The 20618-nt window shown below is 36.3% G+C and overlaps 2 protein-coding genes across 2 annotated transcripts in view; one reads left to right on the top strand and one right to left on the bottom strand.

Moving 5' to 3' along the window:
- Positions 1-1298: 1298 nt before the first annotated feature.
- Positions 1299-2343, bottom strand: CAPZA3 (capping actin protein of muscle Z-line subunit alpha 3). The gene is given in 5 exon segments (XM_059472636.1): positions 1299-1414; positions 1417-1565; positions 1567-1806; positions 2155-2234; positions 2335-2343. Coding segments are annotated over 5 exon segments (594 nt in total).
- Positions 2344-2371: 28 nt separating this feature from the next.
- PLCZ1 (phospholipase C zeta 1) overlaps positions 2372-20618 on the top strand; it is a 45487-nt gene continuing 27240 nt past the window's right edge. Inside the window, exons 1-6 of the mRNA XM_059472635.1 lie at positions 2372-2529; positions 3162-3279; positions 7432-7666; positions 14600-14801; positions 16336-16480; positions 18304-18459. Of these exons, the coding sequence (XP_059328618.1) occupies positions 2372-2529; positions 3162-3279; positions 7432-7666; positions 14600-14801; positions 16336-16480; positions 18304-18459 (1014 nt within the window). The remainder of the gene's footprint in view (positions 2530-3161; positions 3280-7431; positions 7667-14599; positions 14802-16335; positions 16481-18303; positions 18460-20618) is intronic.

The following is a 20618-nucleotide window of genomic DNA, read 5'->3' as shown; positions in this document are numbered from 1 at the left end:
GTGAAAAGAGAATGACCCATAGGTAATGCAGCTCTGAAGAACCAAGGGAGCGCAGAAAATGCTCTCTGTGCTCCATCTTTCTCTCTATTCAACACTAGTTTATCTGGGAAATTAGTTATCATATCCAGATACACAGAGAAAGGAACCTCCCAAATCAGAGGGCAGTAAGTATGCAAAATCTTCATTTTCCTTCAAAAGAGTAACCCGAGGATGCCCATTTTTGCACAATGTTGTTTCTCCTTGAAACCATAGAAATGAGTAGTTCTTGATGACATTTTAAAACCAAGACAACGGAAGCAACCATTGCCAGTCAGCAGTGAATCTCTAAAGCCACAGATGAGTATTTACTTATTCAGATGAGTATTTACTAAAGGGTGTGTTCAACCTATGTGGCACTGCAATTCCCACCTGCCATGATGAACAGCAGCAAAATCTTATGCTTAAATCAAAAATATCTAATATTTGTCAGAATAATTCTTAAATGTTCACATTTCTTTTTCCAACTGTAGTGTCTACAGTAGTGCTTGAAATTAAACTTTGTTTCTGTTGAAACTCTAATTAAAAGTTATGTTTACAGAAAACAGCAAGGATGAAAGGCATTTGTAATAATTTGTGATAAAGGTTAGGAAATAATCACTATCACAGTTTGAAAGTAAACCAAAATCCCATGCATTCCTTTGGCCTTTGTAATAAATACTGGGAGAGAGGGAGTAGCATTATTTTATTCTTTAATGCTGCAACACCCAGCCTACATCCCTGGGTAGTCCTGAAATATCTTCTGCACTAGCTATTAGAAATTTATTCCTCCAGTGTCCTAATCTTCCTTTTGTTCATGTGCCTGTATAAGGAATTCAGAGATAAATGCACAAGCAAAGCCTGAAGGCTGAATTTACAGGGTTTCTGTAGCTATAAATGAAATCTAGATACTATGTCCCAATCTTTGCCAATCTACCTTACCAACTTCCTTAAAATCAATGTTTCATTTGGTGTGATGCTACATGAGTGAATGTAATTTTAGTTAAAATTACAAATGAAAATAAGAATTTGCTTACTATCTCACCTGTAGCATTGTGCTGCTTTGACATTTTGACTGTTACTGGTAAAGCACTTGAAAAGTACATGAAGAAAGTGGAAAAAAAAACTCCAGCAGATTATTTCCAGTCACTGCAGACCTGAATTATTTTTGAAGTGGTGATTGACTGATGGAAGTCTCTGTACTCTCCTGAGTGATCCAGAAATAAATCAATTAAACAACTCCATTTTGTCTTTCCCCCCTGCTTTTTATTTAGGCCATCATATCAAAGATAGTATTTCAGCAAGCATTGAAGCACTTCAGCATTGGAGACCTTGATGTTCAGATGCTGAACATTCCATAGTTTATTCCAGTCCATAAAAGTGTGAGTAACAGGGAATTCCTTGACAGATTTTTCCCTCATATATCCTCTGACAAAACCTGAATGTTTTCCAGAATACCAATACAAAACTTGTTGTCCTCGGCTTTCACAAGTTTCATAAAACCTGTGGCAAACTGCCTTTGGTCTGTCACATTTAGAGTCTCACTCAGGCTTGCTGACAGCTACATGGAAGCTGGCAACTTTGAAGCAGATTGCCTGGAGAAGAATCCATGTAAAATGAGTGGGAAATGGAGAAAGGGTGGAAGTCCAGCCTGATTTCCAAAGGTTGTCCAAATGATTTGAAGGCTGATACTGGTGTGCCTCAAAGCATGAGGCACATGAGAGCCATGAGAGCAACTTCCTTAAAATCCTCTTGCCAGGAGGACAACATGGACAGCTGCTCTTGCCCAGGCTGGTTTTGAGGACGCAGCAGTTCCCTGCAGGGAACTTGGAGCTTGGATGGCCTTGCAACCCTTTGGGGTGGCTTTCCAGCCCTATGGGATGGCCTCCCAGCCATTTGGGGTGGCCTCAGAGCCCTTTGGAGTGGCTTCACAGCCATTTTACGTGGTCTCCCAGCCCTTTGGGGTGGCCTTCCAGCCCTTTGGGTGGTTTCTCACCATTCCCCAACATCCACCATCACGCTGAACCATGGAGTTGGCTGGTTCCCTGAGGCCCAGGGTTTTCCCTCAAGCTGCTGCAGTGGGTTGGTAGCACAGTGCTCCTGGTTTTTTTGGGGGAAGATGTTGTGGTGACCGCTTGCCTCACCAGCTTGTCACCTCGCAGCAGAGCAGAGACACGTGGGACAAGCTGGCCAAAGTCCCCAGGAGGACGTTGGCACCGCTGGCCGCAAAGGCCTACTCGGCCTCAGGCAGCTCCCGCCTCGGCCCGCGCTGGCGTGTGGGATATCCTGAGGGTGGGAGATGGCGGATGAGGGCAGGGCCTGGGACATATTTGGTGCTGGAAGGAAAAGGCCCACAATGGTGTTAGAGCAGTGGCAGGAAGGGGCCTGTGCTGGGCGCCTGCAGTCTGTGACATCACTGCAGCAACACTGGAAGGATGGAGGGGCGAACGTTCCATGGCACTCCAACAGGACATGGGGGCATGAGGAGCCCACTGTGAGCCCGAGCAAGGGCTGGTAATGGCATTGCTGTGAGGGGGCTGGAGCACAGCCACCATGGATGAGAATAGATATCCTTTTTTTCTGCTGCCTTCTCCTCCTCCTCTCCCCTCCCTGGCCTGTGACAGCTGCCATTGGGTCCCCCTGGTGTGTTTCTTTCCCCTCAGGCCTGGAGGTGGCCTGGGCACACAGGAGGGTGGCAGGGTTGGCCTGGGGCAGCCAGTCCCATCAGCCAGGGCGGGTTGATAAGGTTTGGGTGGGCACAGTGCTGGGGACACTCATTCCTTGGTGTTTCCTGGCATTTCCCACCATTCCCTGCTGGAATTTCCCCTTGCCCTCTCCACATTTCTCTCCTCTCACTGCACCCCTTTCTGCACCCTGAGCATCCCCTGATCATCTTCACTCCCTCCCTTCAGCCCTTCTGGTCACTGCCCTCTAAGTCTCTGAAGACAGAGCAAAAATCTCTTCCTGCACACCTCAGGGCCTGCTGCATTCTCACAGGTCAGAAGATAAGGATGTTCTAGAGTATGAGAAAAGGAAAGCACAACCTTCTTAGCTGTAAGAAAATGAAACTTCTCCCCCTCATCCCCCCATTAATGGGCAATTTCATGGGCCAAAATCTTCCTTAACTTCACGTCTCATACGTGGTTTTGGAATCTCATTCAGAATGATTTCAAGAATGGGAATATTGATTTAGATGGTTGCATTAGGCTTCTTGAAAAAATGCAAATAAATTTTGATGAAGATCATTTAAAACATATTTTCAAGGTAAGGTGTATGTACATTAAGCAATTAGTAGCTCAGAAGTTCAGTTACGCACATCATACCTTTGCTGAATTTTTTCAAGTTAATTTTTTGGGAAATGTATTTTGTGCTAGAGTGGTGTGCAAAATCAGCAAAGATTTTTCCTCCTCCAGGTCTTTTATTTCTGTGTAAAATAGATAACCCAGGGCTTGTATTTGAATCACAATCTTTTAGATTGGAAAATGCCTCTAAGATCACTGAGTCCAACCATTAATACATTGAAAAGTCCACCTCTAAACCTTGTCCCTAAACACCACATCTACAGGTCTCTTAAATACTTTAAAGGAATGGTGACTCAGACATTTTCCTGGACAGCCTCTTCCAATGCTTGACAACACTTTCAGTGAAGAAATTTTTCCTACTAGCCAGTGTAAACCATCCCTGGCACAGCTTGAGTCCACTTCTGCTTGTCCTACTTCTTGGTACTCGGAGAAGAGACTGACATCCCCATAACTCTGTCTTTCCACCACAACAGATTAGTGTCAGATGGAACACACGTCAATTTTGATTCCCAGGTTTTTTGTAAAATTACCACACTTGAGATAACTTGAAGCATTCTGGTTTCATCCTATTCAGCTTTTTCTGTGATCAAGCTAATGAACCCAGATGTGCCTGTTTGCTGGGCAGAGCCATGAGAGCAACTTCCTCAAAATCTTCTTGCCAGGAGGACAACATGGACTTGTCTGAGCTGCTCAGGCTTTAGATCCAGCACACATTCATTCTGTTCTCCACTACATCTCTCCTGGAGTATTTAAGAGGTGTACCTGAATGGATGGGAATTGCACCCCAGGGAAAGGATTTGGCCTTGAGACATGGCAGTGTTTTAGATGTCCATGAAGGTTACACCATCCAGCTAGAAACTGGTCTTAATAAGTTAATTTAGTGTAGGCAAACTACTGCCAAGCAGATCTTGTGCCGCTGTTACTGTCATATTTGCTGAAAAATCCCTTCGCCAGGATTTTTTCTCCTGAGAAGCTGAGAAGCTTCAGGGAATTGTCTGATTGCTTCTCCTGTTTTGCTGCTTTGGAATGCCGTATGGAGATTGTTTGTCCAGCATGTGAATTGTTTTTACTTAATGACCAACTATGATCTAGCTGCGTCAGGACTCTAGTAGCAGTCACAAGTTCTTAATTAGTATTTTGTTAAGCTTTTTCTTTCGATTTTTTTCTCTATTCTTAGTACAGTTTTAGTATAGTATATCATATCATATCATATCATATCATATCATAAAATAATAAATTAGCCTTCTAAGAACATGGAGTCAGATTCTCAATTCCTCCTTTGTCCTGGGGATGCAACAAGTACCACATCCCAGTGAGCAAATACTAGAAAACTGTGTGCCTTGGCACATACTGGGTATACATGTATACATGTTCTTATTGTAATGACTCAAAAGATGTAAGATTTTCCTTTTACCTCATTTTTGTCCCCCAAAAAAGCTGTCTGGTAATGCTGTTTCCCTAAGGGAATGAAAACAAGTGTGTGTATATATAGAAATACATATTTGTTTATTTATTTATTTACACATTTATATACATGATTCTTTTAAGAATGTTGTAACCAGCTGGCTGATTCTGTCCTGATTTGGCAGAGGAGAATTAACTATGGCAAGTCAGAGACTTTTAGGTCATAAGAAGGAAGGTGCTAAGTTTTCCTCACCCTGTCTTCCCCTCTCATTGTGGTCAAGCCAAGGTAGAAGCAGCAGCATGAGTTCAACCCTGGCTGGAGAGGCTTCCTGTGGTTTTTGAACTTGCAAGGAGATATTTGCCAATCTGGAGAAGTTCTTGAGAATTTAAAAATATTTCTCACTGCTTCCTCTATCTTCCCCCTACTTTGATTTCTGGCAGGAGTTTGAGAGTGAGAAGAATTATTTGAGGGAAGTGACCTGCAAAGAACAAGTCTGATCTAGTTGTGTTTAATAACCTATTATACCCAATAGCCTGATCTAGTTATTTATTGCTGTACTGGTAGGTGTTCTTTGCTATTTGGGAAAGATTTACAGGTGTCCAGTAGTTTGGGGGGCTCAAATATTTAATCAGTGTAATAACATGTAAAAATTCAAAGCATTCTGGAAGGGAATCTTACTGACATCATTGTAACTAACTACACACCAGCAGTTAATCTAATGGTTACACATAGCAAAATACATTTTATAGAAAACCAATTTAAAGGAATAATCTGCTTTTCTTTCTTGTCTGTTCTCTTTGAGTTTGTTTTACTGTAATACTCTTTTGAGCAATATGAAAATTAGGTTTTAAGGAATAATAAATTTTCATATAATTTCTCTCAAGACTCTTTGTCTCTTCTTTTTCTGAACAGCAAAGATTTGATGTGCATTAATAAAAATAGGAATGACAAAAATCTACCCCCAAAATTGTAAGAATATCTTTTTATAGTGACATGATTTTATCACTTTAACTTTTAGAGCTCTCTTATGTAGTATTATTGCCTGTATTTCATCAAAAGGCAACTAAAATAGAAACTTTAATTTTTTTGCCCAGCTTCTCTTTGTGCCAGCAACTAAGTGAACATCTTCCAAGTCCTGATAGACTGTTTATTTCCAAAATAAGTTGGTATTCTCTTTTCCTGCTTAATGGTTATGAGCAAATTTGCTGTATTGTTAAGAACATTAAAAATTGGATTGAAGATATCAACCTTAGCTGGGGAATTTTTCAGCAATACTGAAATGTGAATAATTAGCATTAGTACAGAAATATTTTCTTGCTAGTGACTTCTGTTAAAAATCATTATTATTCTCTTTCACAAGCTCAAAGCAAATACTGAAGTACTGATTTGTAGGATGTTTTCACTAGAACTCATGAAATTAATTTTCTACTTGTTTTAGTTATCTAATATATTTTTAATCCTATCGTTGTACTTATTCAGAAGTACAGTAGGAACTGTACTGAGTAGGAAGGAACTGTCAGTGGATCATTAAATTTTAGATTTTATACTATGGCTTCAAAACCATGTAAATAAATCTAATTGAGCAGTAATCCCAAATCTTGATCAAAGAGCAGCCAGAGCTCAAGTAAGCAATTTCCTGTTTATAGACACTTTGGTGGAAGCCAACCCAGCCATTGTAAGTGCCATGTTTTGGATGCTGGAACTTGGCCTCTTTGGCACTTTTTGTTTAAGGAGCCAACAATTAGGAATTTTCATCAATTTACAGTGATGATCACTGAGGCAGTACATTGCCCTTTTTTTTTATTTTTGTGAGCAATTTTGTCAGCAGATTTCTCTTAATTTGGCAACTTTTAAGAATATTTCAGGCTAAAATATTACAAACATTTATATTTTGTATGCAGGTACTTATTTTGAGTATAAAATTTTAAAGGAAAATTTGAATTGTTAAACCTGAGAAAACCACAAAAAGCAGAAATGGTAAAAATTATAATTCTATTCAAATTCTTTTGCCCTTTTAACTTTTCTTTTGGCTTTTACACTGAAACACTGAAATTAATTACTATGCTAACATTTTGTAAGCTCTATGAAAACAAGCTTAAATTGAAGAATTCTGAAAGCGTGAATGATTAACCTAAGTTAAACATTCTGGCTTGTTAAGAACAGAACATGATGTCATAGGTTATTATAAAATATCATCTTCAATTTTTATTAGTGTTTCTTCTTTGAAGTGTTAAAAGACTTGTCTCTTGATAATTTGGACATCCTTATGTCATTTTTAAGATTACTGGTTGATGTAAATTTTACTGACAATATTTACAATATGATGTCAATAGCTGTTGGAGAGGTATTATACTAAATATATTTTCCACTTGATAAGTTTTATGCTGCACATTTGTTTTAATGCATAGCATTTTAGAGATTTTCGACAATATATTTTAATATTAAAATTCATTAAATCTAAATTTATTGTGCTTATTTAGATGCTAATTATGTCATATGGTCCATTTTACTTTATATAAAATATTTGTAGCACACAAAGCATAATCTAAAAGTTGAAGAATGTAATCTGATTGTATTCACTGTTGGATTCTTCTATGATTCTTACTCCTATGGTCAGTTATAAAAAAATGTTTGGTGCATAACTTTGCATATATGAATGTTGTTTTTTGATTTTTTTAAAAAAAATCTTTTGGTTGCTTCTTTCCTCAGAAAACCATTGACAAACACTCAGGAGATATAATTAGCATGGACGACTTCAGAGCTATTTATCGAGCTCTTGTACACAGACCTGAATTTGAAGAACTATTCAAGGCTTACTCAATAGATGGCAACATTCTACCTGATGGCCAGCTCCTGAAATTTCTTGCAAAAGAACAATTTCAAACTGAAGCTAATGAAACAACTGTCTTAGAAATTATTCTGAAGTATGAACCCATTGATGAAGGTATGCACAGTTAAATTATTTGATATCTAGCTGTGATTTATTTTGCTTCTCTCAATGACTTGGTTTTGCAAAAACTCATCTCTTTATTTATTTTAAAGCATGTCTTTTCATCATTAATTATTTTTCTTCCTTTGTTTTAATTAATTTTCATGGTGCCTTTCTTTCTCTGCTCTCTCCTTTTTTCTGTCATTTTTAATCTTTTCTTTCCAGTCCTTCTATAAATTCTGTCCTTCAACTCATTATAAACCATTTCCAATTTGTTTTTCTTAAAGTTCTTATCTGCCATTCTTCCTGTCTGCTCGTTACCCTGTCTTCTCTCCCTTGAGTCATTTAGTGATGATGCAAGGCTTCAGACAAGACTTTGATGTCCCTCTGACTCCCTTGCAGAAGCACTGTGTAAGATTTTCAGAGGTGCCTGGTCACCCTTTCTGATTCTCTAGAACTCTGAGATGAGGAGAGGTTCATAAATCTCTGACATGTTCTTCACCTATTTCAATATGCCCCAATTTGAAGTGTAACACTTCTGCTGAGTTTCACTGATTTCAGCTTGTGGCAAATTTTACCACTGAGCTATGAAAAGGAAGCTGTTATTTTATTCAGTGGTGGAATGTGTTTAATTCTTCCATTTCCTTGGTTCCCAGCCTTTGAAAATGGGCGGAATTGATAACTGGTTAGGAAAAGCAAACTCAAGGAGAAAATATTTCTTCTGGGATGAAAAACCCAGGTCTTCTATGCTGACTTGTTGTGAAAGAAGAAAATGGAAAATGCCACTTTTTCACTGAGAAACAGAAGAACATTTCGTATTTCATTAAGAGACACTTACTGTCCAGTAATAGCTGCAAAACACGTGACTCCTTATGCCCTTACTCTTTGAGGTTGCTTTTCAAATTTGTACATTTTTAAACATATTCCACTCTTTCAGAGGAAGTAATGTTTACTAATTGTACAAGTTACCAGTTTAAAAGGTTCCTTTTATTTTGTGTCTCTTGTTTTGATGGGAAAGTCAAGAACTGTAACACAGTTAAACAATGAAAAATCTTCAGTCTATTGGAAAACACCTTTGTAAATATCAACTGATGTTTCTATAGGTTTAATTTGATGTCTGGTTTAAATTTCAGATGCTGAGCCAAATTCTTGGTTGTTTCTTCACCTGTGATAAATTTGTTTGTCTCATAATTGGAAATAATGCTGAACAAAATAATCTCTGTATTGTTCATGCATCTTTGAGTGAATTCAAACTCCCACTCAGACATATTTATTGAAAAGTTGCAGTTATGATTGACGTGGGAGATGATTCATATGGTATTGTGATAGACCATTTTGTGCAACTGTCATTCTGAATTTGCTACAGAACGTTCTTCATCAGGATGGTCTGTTGGACTCATCTGTCACCCTTGCCCTCTGCTTTACAGAGAGGGAAAAGGGCAGGTTTTGACACTTGATTCACAGCTTTGCTAATAGTAATGACCATTCTCTCATCAATATGATAGCACTGGTATGTCAAGATTAATACAATTAAGATGAAAGCAATGACTACATTTTACATATAAATTAAATAAATCCATTTACGGCATTTAGTGCATCCCTAACATTTGTGCAGAGATATTTCCAAATATATTGGGCCAGATAACTCTGAATTTACTCTCTGTGGGTACTATAGCTACTTCAGGAAGGAATTACGTTTTCATTTTTATTATACAATTTAAATGCCTAATGTCAAAATGCTACACTAACGGATTTTTTCATGTGTATGCTAAAAGCTTGCATTTTTGGCAGAAAGAGCCATTTCTATGGAATTGATCACAAAATATGAAGATGTGATTCACACCTGACATTTATGTCTTACTAACACCCAAATTTCAGTTTTGTTCTTCCCAAACATCCCATTATCTGCCCATTCTACTATTAGCTTTGAATAGAAGCCTTGACTCATTAAATCAGGTTAAAGAAAAAATGCCAACTAAATGCATTTTCTTAGCTTGGTATATATGTCTTTTTTTAAAAAAATGCTTCTCATTTACATGGATAGGATTAGAGGCAGAGTGAGGATAAGAAGGTGCATCCCATTATTAATTATAATGTACTGCCACTCAAAGACTCTACTCCTGCCTATATTACTGCTAGGCAATACAAAAACAGGGCAAAAATGCAGTCCTGTCTTAAAAAACAGCTTGCTTCATAAATAACAATATAAGCCTGGTGCATCTGTCAGATAAGGACTTTGAGTAATCCAGAATGTGTTTGTGAAGCAAAATACCATTTTCAGTTTATTCTACTACACACAGTCATGAGGGTTTTCTTGGGTTTTTTTGAGTATGTGTGTGAGAGAGCAGGATGTAGAGCAGAAATTTGCAGAAGAGAACATTTGATCCCATTGGCCAATGTAAATCAAATTTAACAAAGCAGACATCTCTGTCAAAGTCCTACAGATTTCATAAAAAATCATGTGAAGCAAGAAAGATGACTTTAAAATCTCAACAACGACAATGGCTGTGGCTGGATTTGTGAGACACAGTAGTTCAGATGGATGAAAGGGTGTGTAAATACCCAGTCTCAGGGAAAATTTTCAAAATAAGGTGATTATAAGATAAAAGCCCTTAGGAAACTGAACTGAACTGTTCAGATAGATACTTTATTCCAATATGAACCAGTTATAGGTATAAGTAAGGTAGAAAAAAGCCTCCCTAGAATGTAAACTCAGAGTAGAAAAGGAATGACTGTATTTTTACTTTAAGGAATAACTGTATTTTTACTTTAGTCAGGGAAATACTTCCCTCTTTACTGCTCCCTTAGAGCATGAATGTTTCATTCTGATGTAAAGTAGTCAAATTTCACAGTATGAAATTCCATCTGATGATGTTTCTGCCTGACTTTTAACAATGATTGAAAGCTTCCTCCTTCCAGTACAACAGAGGAACACCCTGGTCTCTGCAAGTCTTTCTCATGAATTCCCCCCTAAAATTACCAGTAAATATATCTGTACCCACTTTACTATCTCTGGAGGCCAAGTAATGTAGACATTTAATTACTAATTCAACTCCTAGGAAGCAAAAAGCACACACATACATTTAAAAAACCATGGGAAACACCTTTCTCCCCATTTCCTAGCCTCAAATTCAGTTCAGGTTCTTTTCTTCCCCACTCCCCAGTCTCTGCTTCAGTCCAGAAGCGCTGCAGGTTGTACTCAGTCCCTCCAGTGTTGGTTTTTTTGGGTTTGGATTGAAGGCACTTGAGATGGTAGTTTATATTTGGACTCAGGTGTTTAATATTTTTATTAGTAGAACAGTCTTATTATTGTGGGTTTGGCAGGTTTTCATTAGAAGGCACAAAATGGCTTACAATCTTTTGTTACAAGGTCTTTTAAGACTAAACTATTCAATTAAGAGCTGACACCTGGATTATTTTCTTTTTTAACTCAATAACTGATCCCAAAGAGCCCCCAATGTGGACTTTTCTGTGCAATTACAAAATGCCAATTAAACTCATAAAGAGGAAGGAAGAAGAAGCATGAAGAAGAAATTCAGGATGACGCCCTGTGTCTTTCATTTTGCTTTTATCCACAACATACTAAAAATTTTAAAACCTCAATTTCTCACCAAGTGATACACCTACACTGCTCTCTATGTTCCACTCCAGGAGGAAACAGGTCTTGAAGGAGGCTCTGGCCAGTGCAGAATGATTTCTTGTTTTCTCTGCTTCAGTGTAGGTACCCTACAGCCCTTCAGGACAGCAAATATCTTATGAAAGTTTCCAATTTTTTTCTTTCCAAAGAGGGAGAAAAATACTTTCAAAGAAGTTCCAAGATAAATAAGAAAGCAGAATGTAATAAACACTGGAAATAATGTATAATGTAATCAGAGTCTTTCAAATACTCAGGTTATATCCATAATTCCTCTCTGATGTGACAGTATTTGTATATATGGCAGAGCTGGAGTTTACCTTAACAGGAGGAATGAGAAAAATATTTTTTTCTTAAATCAGATTAAAAAAAAACACCCAAACAATATAAAAGAGTATTGCTAAAAAAATGAATTCCACACTGTCCAAAAGAGGAGGGCAAGGAAGAAATCATTGAACTTTGTGAACAGAAAGAGGCAATGAGAAGACAGAGATCTTTTCTTGCCTTCCCTTTCTACAAGGAATGGATATGTGTGTGCACACTAGCTACTGCCAAAAGGTCCTAATGGAGAAAAAGACTGAGGTTTCTCAGGGGGAGAAATGTAAGGCCTTGATGAAAGTCTTTCACTGTGGAATAGTTATGGAGATGAATTCCCATTTCCTTTAATGGAGAAGCAGAAAATGTCTGTAAATGGTCAGAAAATAGTGTGACTGGGCTATTCCTCAGAAATGTAAGGGCCTGTAATAAGCTCTTTAAAGATACAAAGATTTTTAGTCTGTTGATTGGAGACATGAGCTGAATATTTTATTGAAGTCTATATTGACTAACAAAAAAATGCTAGATGTTCATTTTTGGGGGATTATGCTCATCAGTACATTTGCATAAACATTAATTTCTCTTGAGAATATTGCAGTTAACTTTTGTCAATGACAAAAACAGACAGGAAAACATAATAAATAATTCAGAAAAAAAACAAGACTTTGAAAAGCCAGTATTTTTCACTGATTTAATAAATAAATGCAGTAAAGGTAAGAATTATTAGAAAACAAAAAAATGCTCGCACACACATATAAATAGTTAGTAGCTCTACTTGTAATTGCTCAGAGAAATAGAGCATGAAAAATAAATTAATCAGAAATGAAATCCAGACAGTTCATGTATTCATTATAGGCAAAGCATACAGGATGAGCGTATTATGTTTTAAATAACATTTAAAAATTCAAAATTATTTTTAAAGATCTAGAAAGTAGAAAATTAATTCAATTGTTACAACTATAGAACAATATAACACAAGCATGTGGATAAACCAAAGTTAAGATACTAAATGGGATACTCTTTTCAAGAGTCATCAGGTTGGCAGGAAGTCATCCTGCAAATCTCTTAGTTAAAAGACCAAAGAAATTCCTCTGTAATATTATTGATCTGAGTAGATCTCAGTCAAAACTATGGATGAAACAGGGTAGGGCCTTCTTAAATTATGTAATCAGGTCAGTGAAGACAGGTTGACAAATCCAAGTTCTTAGAAAATTGACTGTAACAAGCTTGGCTAATACAAGTCAAAGGTTACTTTTGAAAATAGGGGGCAAATGAATGATGAATTGAAAGACTGGAAAAGTTCAAATGGAATATCTATTTTAGAAAGGGAACATCCAAGCAACTAGACACTGTCAGTTACTAGAAAAAAAACGGAGGAAATAATAAATATGTAAACTCTTCTAAGATGGTAAATGTGAGTAGCAGTTTGTTAGGACATCCCATGAAGAAATAGGATCCTGTTTTCTCCTATGAGAGGAAAAAGGAAAATTATCAGAAATCTGAAACAGAAAGATGCCCTGGCTTGGATTTGTTTTTGTGGAAAGCACTGGAATGAGGAAAGTGTGAGAGTAGTTTTCACCAGTGAAAGAGTGCGGAAACAGAGGAGAGGAGTAATACCAAACTGAACAAATATTTTGGACAGCAAGGAAGTTTCAGGGTAAACTTCTGTTTCCTAATTAGGGAAAATTTCCTGAAAATGAGATTATTTAGCTGTTGAAATGGTTTTACTGGGTTGTCTGTGGATCCTTGGTCAGTGGAAGTGTGGAAGAATAATTTCAGAAAGACTTCTGGTAGGAATTACAGTGGTGCGGTGAATGTATGTTTGATATCTGCATGGCCTTCTGTTTTTCTTTATCATTGTAAAACATTGCAAGTTTTCTAGTTCAAAGACCTGTGTAATAGAGAAATAATTATTTTCTGTAAATTCTCATTCAGGTGTAAAACTTTCACTTTGTTACACCCCAAAGATTGATAATAGCAATTCCAACTTGTGCATTCTGGTACTTACAGTTATAGTAAGAGTTACTAGGGCAGAAAAGGGGGTTTTCCTGCAGATATTTCCAGTCCTCAAGTTTGTATACATTGATTTCTAAGTTATTGTTAGCATAAAATAATCTTGGATTATTTACTGCTTGTTCACTACTGGCCTGCTAGGGTGACAATAAAGTTATTTTAGAGTAAGAACTGGGCAAAATCCCTCACTAATTCAAACTATGTTTTGAAGCAAAGCTGACTTTTGAGATTATATCATTTGCAAAATGACTGCATTTGAAACAGGACATTGGGAGCAATAGCTGGCAGTGTAATGGCTCTGTTTGCCATTAAATCAGTCAAAAGCAGAACAAATGGGATGGCTATCACTGGGATGGACTCAATTAGTTAATTTTGTTTTAAATGCAGTAGTATAATAAGCTTGATTTGCAATTCATCTGTGTGGGCAGTAAATTATTTTGTTAAGATGCTATTTTTATTTCAAATATTTCTAAACATGATTTGATCAATATTTATTTGATTTTTTTCCACCCCTGGAGAAGATATTTGGTGCTAGGAGTCACAGCTTCTGCAAGATTATATTGAGAATTTCTTACTGACTTTTAGAGAATAATCCTGGTTCTCTTAAAAGGGAAAAGAAGATTCTCTTATCTCATTGTCGGGCATGTCATGTTACTTTCCAAATTAAATAAAAAATATTTTACTTTATATTTAATCCAGACTACTGAAAACTTTTCTTACTGCTGTCCATAGAAGAATAAAAGTGTCAAAACACATTTATTTCCTCTCAGAAGTTTGAACCCCAGCAATTCAGCTCCAGAGTCACATGTATCTGATTTTTGAGTTATTTATACATTTGTTATGAACTTTAAAATTTCAGGAAAGTGTTGTGCTGTATAACCTTCAGCAGTGTTCAGAATTGGGTATTAAAAATTTCAGAAAGGACATAGATACAACCATCAGAGTGGCTTCCTGACAGAGATGTTTTTCCTTTTGTTTTTGTGCAGTGAGGAAGAGAAGGCAGATGTCATTTGAAGGATTTATAAGGTACATGAACTCAGACGAATGTTCAATATTTAAAAGCCAGCACAGGAGCGTCTATCAAGACATGACCCAGCCATTGTGTGACTATTTTATTTCATCTTCTCACAACACCTACTTGATAGCTGACCAACTAATGGGACCCAGTCATTTATGGGGATATACCAGGTATTTAGACACTGTTTTTTAATGTTTTAAATATTCTTTGGCTTTTTTGAAATGACTGCTAAGTCACATACACTCCTACTTGGCAAAAAGGGACAAAGCCATCAAAGATACAAGTTGAAAATGTGAGAGTAGTCTTTTATTTTATGTGCACCCTTTTCAATATATTTGCCAAACCATCTGTTCATAGTCTGGAAACAATTTATTTTTTTCACTTACATCTCAGAAAGTCAACCTTGCAGCAAATGAAATCTATAGTATGGTGTACAGTACATGATTAAATCAGTTTTTAATCTCAACACACTGTGCAAAAATAAATAACTCCCTGAAAGAAAGGTAAAAATCCTGGGCAAGCTCTAATCTGTTCAATATAGAAGATGTGTGTTGGAGTGTATCTGTGTCAAGAACATTTGTGGTCAGTGCACATGGGCAGTACAAAAACCACAAAACGTGGGCATTCAAGCAGGCAGCAGGGGAGGAACCTCTACAGTGTGTGACTCCAGGAGGAGGAGGAGGACCAGGATGGCAGAGAAGATGGAAATGCATTGTGCAACAAAGGCAACACTGAGGGCAGGATATATTAAGAATTAGGAAGAGCTGTGTCTAGAATTCCTATTATTTGTACTGCTTTAGTGAAGAGAAAGCAGTTGGAACCATCATCTATCTGAACTAATTTTTTTTTGTTGCTCTCTTAATTTTCTGTAATGACCTGCAACTATCAGAAACAGTACTGAATAATTAACAGTATTTTAAATTCCATTATGTGAATGCTGCATTGCTGAAAGTAATTGCAAAGAGGGTATAGACCCCTCTCTTTTCCTCTTTATCTATTATTTGTGTGAGGAAAATGCTAAAATCAGCTAGAGGCATATTTGACATATTGTTAATGTGTGAAAAGCAGCGTGTAAAAGACAGATTGGTAATTAAGTGAAAGGGTTTATAAGGAATGTTTCAGTTAGTTGCAAGTCAAATATTAGAAACCTAAGAATTTAAGGGATGCCACTAACGTATTAAAATTAAAGCAGGAAAGTCAAGGCGCCTGGGAAACTTTAGCACTCCCTCTTACAAATGTGGGCTGGGGAGAACTGACTTATGTAAAGACAAAGTGCAACCTGATTCTCTAAGTGCAATGGATCTTTAAATACAGGCATTCTCAAAATTGCAAGCAAGTTTGGTAGAGTAACACAAAAGACCATTTAAAATATTTATTCTTCTGTTTTAAGTGAAAATTTGTCTTTATTCCAAAATTCCTTTATTGAAATCTTTGACCCTCATTTTAAGGAAGATAATTCAGGTAATCCCATATTCTTTAGTGCTCCAAGAAAGTTTATTACATAACACACCTAGAATAAGCAACAGAAAATATGTGTGTCTCATATATGTAAAATTTTGTAGGGTTTATTTTTATTTATGATGAAACTGAGGTGGTTTTCCTGTAATTGATCACTGTGCTTGTAAAAAGAAATACATCAGCTTGTATAGAAAAGTATGGTATCTTTCTTTTGGCTGTGAAATGATTTCTCTTGTTCTTCTGAAGTGCTCTCCTAAAAGGATGTCGTTGCCTGGAGATTGACTGCTGGGATGGCCACAACAATGAACCTATTGTGTACCATGGTCACACTTTAACAAGCAAAATCCCATTTCGTTCTGTAATTCATGTGATTGACAAGTATGCATTTATGGTATGTATAGATATATGTCTGCAGAAATAAGTTGGGATGGTGGCTTTGACTAAGCCAGGGACACGGCTCTTATAGATTATCCAGGGTAAAAAAATATGAAACAGAGCATGTGGCAATGGGCATTGTTAAAATTAATTACAGAGCAAGTGTGCTATTTGTTCTTAATGTATTTTAAAAACTTTTAAAGGAATCATAATCATTTTTCCTGATAATGAATATACACCAAACTTAGTGCAAAGGATTCAGGTGATCTTGCTCAGCTTCTTGGGTGTAATTCTCACCTCAGATCATTTAAACAAGGATTGAATATAAATTGAAGAGCTACTTCAGAATTGGTCTGACATTTTCTCCCTTTTTATATCTTTTAAAGGTTTTTGTGTCACTTATTCTTCTACTGTTATCAGTCTGTCTTATATCCTATATGTGACTTTATGAAATAGACAATAATTTTAGATAATAGATGAGTCTGAGACTTTGTTTTTCATTTCCTCTCTTTTTATTTTGAATGTTGACCTGATAAGTGTTAGCAGTTACTGATTTTTTGGTCAGGTGACTCACAGGGCAAGGTTCCTTCTGCCTATCTCTGGAAAAGCACTGAAATGTGGAGAGTTTTTGGCACTGTCTCAGGATTTTGTATAGGCTTTTGGCAAAACTCCTGCTCAAAGCAAGTGCTGTATGACTATTAATACAAATCTCAGAATAAGGCCAGCATTATGTGTCTGAATTTATACATCCATGATCATAAATTTATGTGGATTTTTACACATATGTGTTATTAGCCTTCTCAGTGCTAATGAAAGCTGTGTTTTTTCTATTCAGTTTTCTGTATACAATTTAATTAATATCTGATTTTAAAAGTGAAATTAAAACCATTATTTTATTCCATTGTTTTTCAAAACTCATTGGATATAACTCTCCTATTCTCGCTAATACACAACATATTGTGCTTAATTCTAATGCAAACTTTATTTCTCAAGTTTAAGTGCCAATGAGATGATAAAATCACAACAGGTAATGGTTGGTACCAGCTGTCCATGCAAGCTGAGCTCTGCTTCTCTTAGCAAAAGCTCATGGGACAAAATGTGAAGACAGGAAAAAATAAAAAGGTGTTTTCCTTCTTGACAATTTAGGTCCTGCCTGAGCAAAGATTTCATTCAGACTATGGTTTTGGTAGCCACCATTATTACTGTCAACTTCTGAGATTTATTTGTATGTTTAAATGGATATGTTTGTTTTGAGTTATTATCTAGGTTTTACTCAATTTCCCCTTTTCACCTTTTATTTTTAATTTTTACTCAATTACCCTTGCTTGAGTACTGTGATGAGTAAAGTATAGACTGTCCCTAGAAATGTTTATGGTATTATTAAAAATTTTAAAAAATGCATAGCTTGTCTTTGCAGAAGTAACAATTTCTGAAAAAGCTTTGGGGAGACTATCAGCTTGAAAAGCAATTCAAAAAATCTGTCATAAACAAAAGCAAAAGACATTTAATCTTGTTTTATGTTGTCAATTTTAATTTTAGAATTTGATTTTACCTTTTAAAACCAAAACAAAGCAGTTCTTTTTACACCTCTGCCTATGTCCAGCTCTGCTTTAGCTTTCTGAAGGTGCATTTTTTTCTTCTTCAATTGTGCTTTCTCTTTTCCACAAATGTGAGCTTTTTCTGTTGCCTTACTAACCTGAAACAACTGATCTATATTCTGCATGCTTTGAAAATGAAGGTAAATACAGATTGCCGAGGGGACTTTTGTAAGATATTTTGGAAAAGCAATTATTCTCATTTTTATTTATTAATACTAAAATCCCAAAATTATGTTTCCAGTCATCTGCCTATCCACTTGTACTGTCTTTGGAGAACCACTGCAGCCCTAAACAGCAGGAAGTGATGGCATTCTGCTTGAAAAGTATTCTAGGTGACAAACTTCTTTCTTCACCACTTAATGGTGAGGTAGATATGACACGACTGCCTTCTCCTGAGGTAATAAGTTTTCATTTTTCTCTATTAAAAAAATGGAAAAAATTGTGGGGTTCTTCACTTTTTTTGTTCTTAATCCTCTGGAACTGAATTTATGGATCACATCTGGTGTCAGAAATAGACTTCAGTTAGTAACAAAACAATTTAAACAGCAGAAAAAAGCCCCATGGAAAGATGCACATGTTGCTGTATCTGTTATCTGCTGATTTATTTTTCTTGTTTGAATTGAAGGAAATTCCTGAAATTTAAACTTGTTATTGAAATGGAAACCTGAACCAGCATTTTATTTTGTCAGTAACAGTGATAATGAAGTTTTTCTTGGTGTTCTGCTACTACAAAGCCATTCTCTTTCTCAGTGTGCTTCTCCCCAAGACAGTGTTCCTCAGCTGGTGGCCTGAGACCCCTGGGATATGAAATCAGAAAAGGAAATTAGATGGGTATTGAAAATTTTATTGCAAGCTAAAACAAATGTCCACAGTTCCAGTCTTTGCACATAATTTTCTTTCAAGGACAATTTTTTTTTTAAATCTCTTGTAGCACAAATACATGCATATATACAAAATACTTATTTAGGCTTGTCAATGTTGCTAGTGATAGCTGTATTTTACACTTTTTTTTTACAGTAGCTAAAAAAAATGCAAATGAAAATGTGGAGAGGAAGCACTGTCATAAGAAAAAACAACACACAAAGGTTGTAATTTTCAAAGGATTTGTCAAGGAAAAATATTTTTGAAGCAATCTGTCCAGAAGATGTGTTAAAGTATTACCATATTCTTCTATTTCCATAACAATGTTGTTATAAATTTATTTAATATTCACATTTATCCGCCTTTTGTTTTTATTGTACCATTATTTTTTTTACATCATGGTGTCCAATATAATTTTGATGCCTTAAAAACTGCTTTTTCAATTAGGAAAAAATATAAACTATACCAAACAAGAGGGCTTGTTTTAAAGCTTCTCAAAGCATGGCTGGATTCAGTGTAGGAGATGTCCAAAGACCATACACCCTCTGAAGCAAGCACAAAATCAGTGAACATGGAATCACTGAATCACTTAAAAATATTACTGTCTATGATATATGTCTCTTACCATATGGTTACTGTGATATAGGGAATTCATACTTTATATTTCCATAGCTTAAAGTTTTCATGAGTCATTTTTGCCTGAAAATGGATTGCTGGGTCTATAAGTATGGAAATGCTGACTGGTGAGATTCATTCTCCTGAACTTTCAGCATATTAAAGAATTGCCAGACGTATTTCCCATTTGTGCCAGGTGTAAGGCTTACCTAAATACCACCACTGTCCTCAGCTGGTTACAAAAGTTTGAATTTAATAAATTATTATCTTGAGAATGAACATAAATTAGGATCATCTCCATTTCTCCTAAATGTACTTGTCAAGCATGTTAGAAAAATCAGTAGGATTTTACCTAGCAATGGAAATACGTAGCTATGGCAGAATGTGTAAATTCAGCTTGACTTTTGGCTGGCATCCTTTTGAAAAACAACTTTTGGTCCATGTTCAAAAGGAATTTAGTGGCATCACATCTTTAAAGCTTGGGACCTTAACCAGGCATTTTCAAGGCCTGGTTAAATTTGTTATGATTTTAGAAAGCCAAATTCTGAATTTAGTCTTCAGACTGCTTTGCTTAAGCTGTGCAAAGGAGATGTTACAGAATCATAAATGATGAATTTAAAATGCTCTTTGTGGGAAGGATTCTCAGTTAGTGTGGAAAAAAAAGCTGTCACCTATATAATTTATGCTCCATTTTTTTCAAGATGGAGCATGAGCACGAATAGGGAAAAAGCCACCTCAGTGTTCCTCAAGATCAGAATTAAATGGTTCTCTTTTGTGTACATGAAGTGGGAAAACATACAGTTTCTCACAACACTTCAGAGAAACATTTCCCAATTACAGGTTCCTTTTAGGTTTTGGAGGCTTCCATGGAAATTATTTTCTCTTCTCTTATATGGTCAATCTTCTACCTCCTTCTTTAAGTAGATCTTGAGCTATACTTTTGTCCCCTGAGACGATTTTGTGTGTGTGGAAGGAGGTTAAAATGAGGAACAAACCCACTCAGGTGGTTCCTTGGACCACCTTGCAATGAAGTCTCCTACCATTGTAATTCAAAGTGAAAATCACATGGAGGGCCAGAAA

Source organism: Ammospiza nelsoni, chromosome 5, assembly GCF_027579445.1.
Source record: "Ammospiza nelsoni isolate bAmmNel1 chromosome 5, bAmmNel1.pri, whole genome shotgun sequence".
NCBI classification, from domain to species: Eukaryota; Metazoa; Chordata; class Aves; order Passeriformes; family Passerellidae; genus Ammospiza; species Ammospiza nelsoni.
Note: the sequence above shows the minus strand (reverse complement) of the source record. Positions and strands in the feature narration are given on the sequence as shown.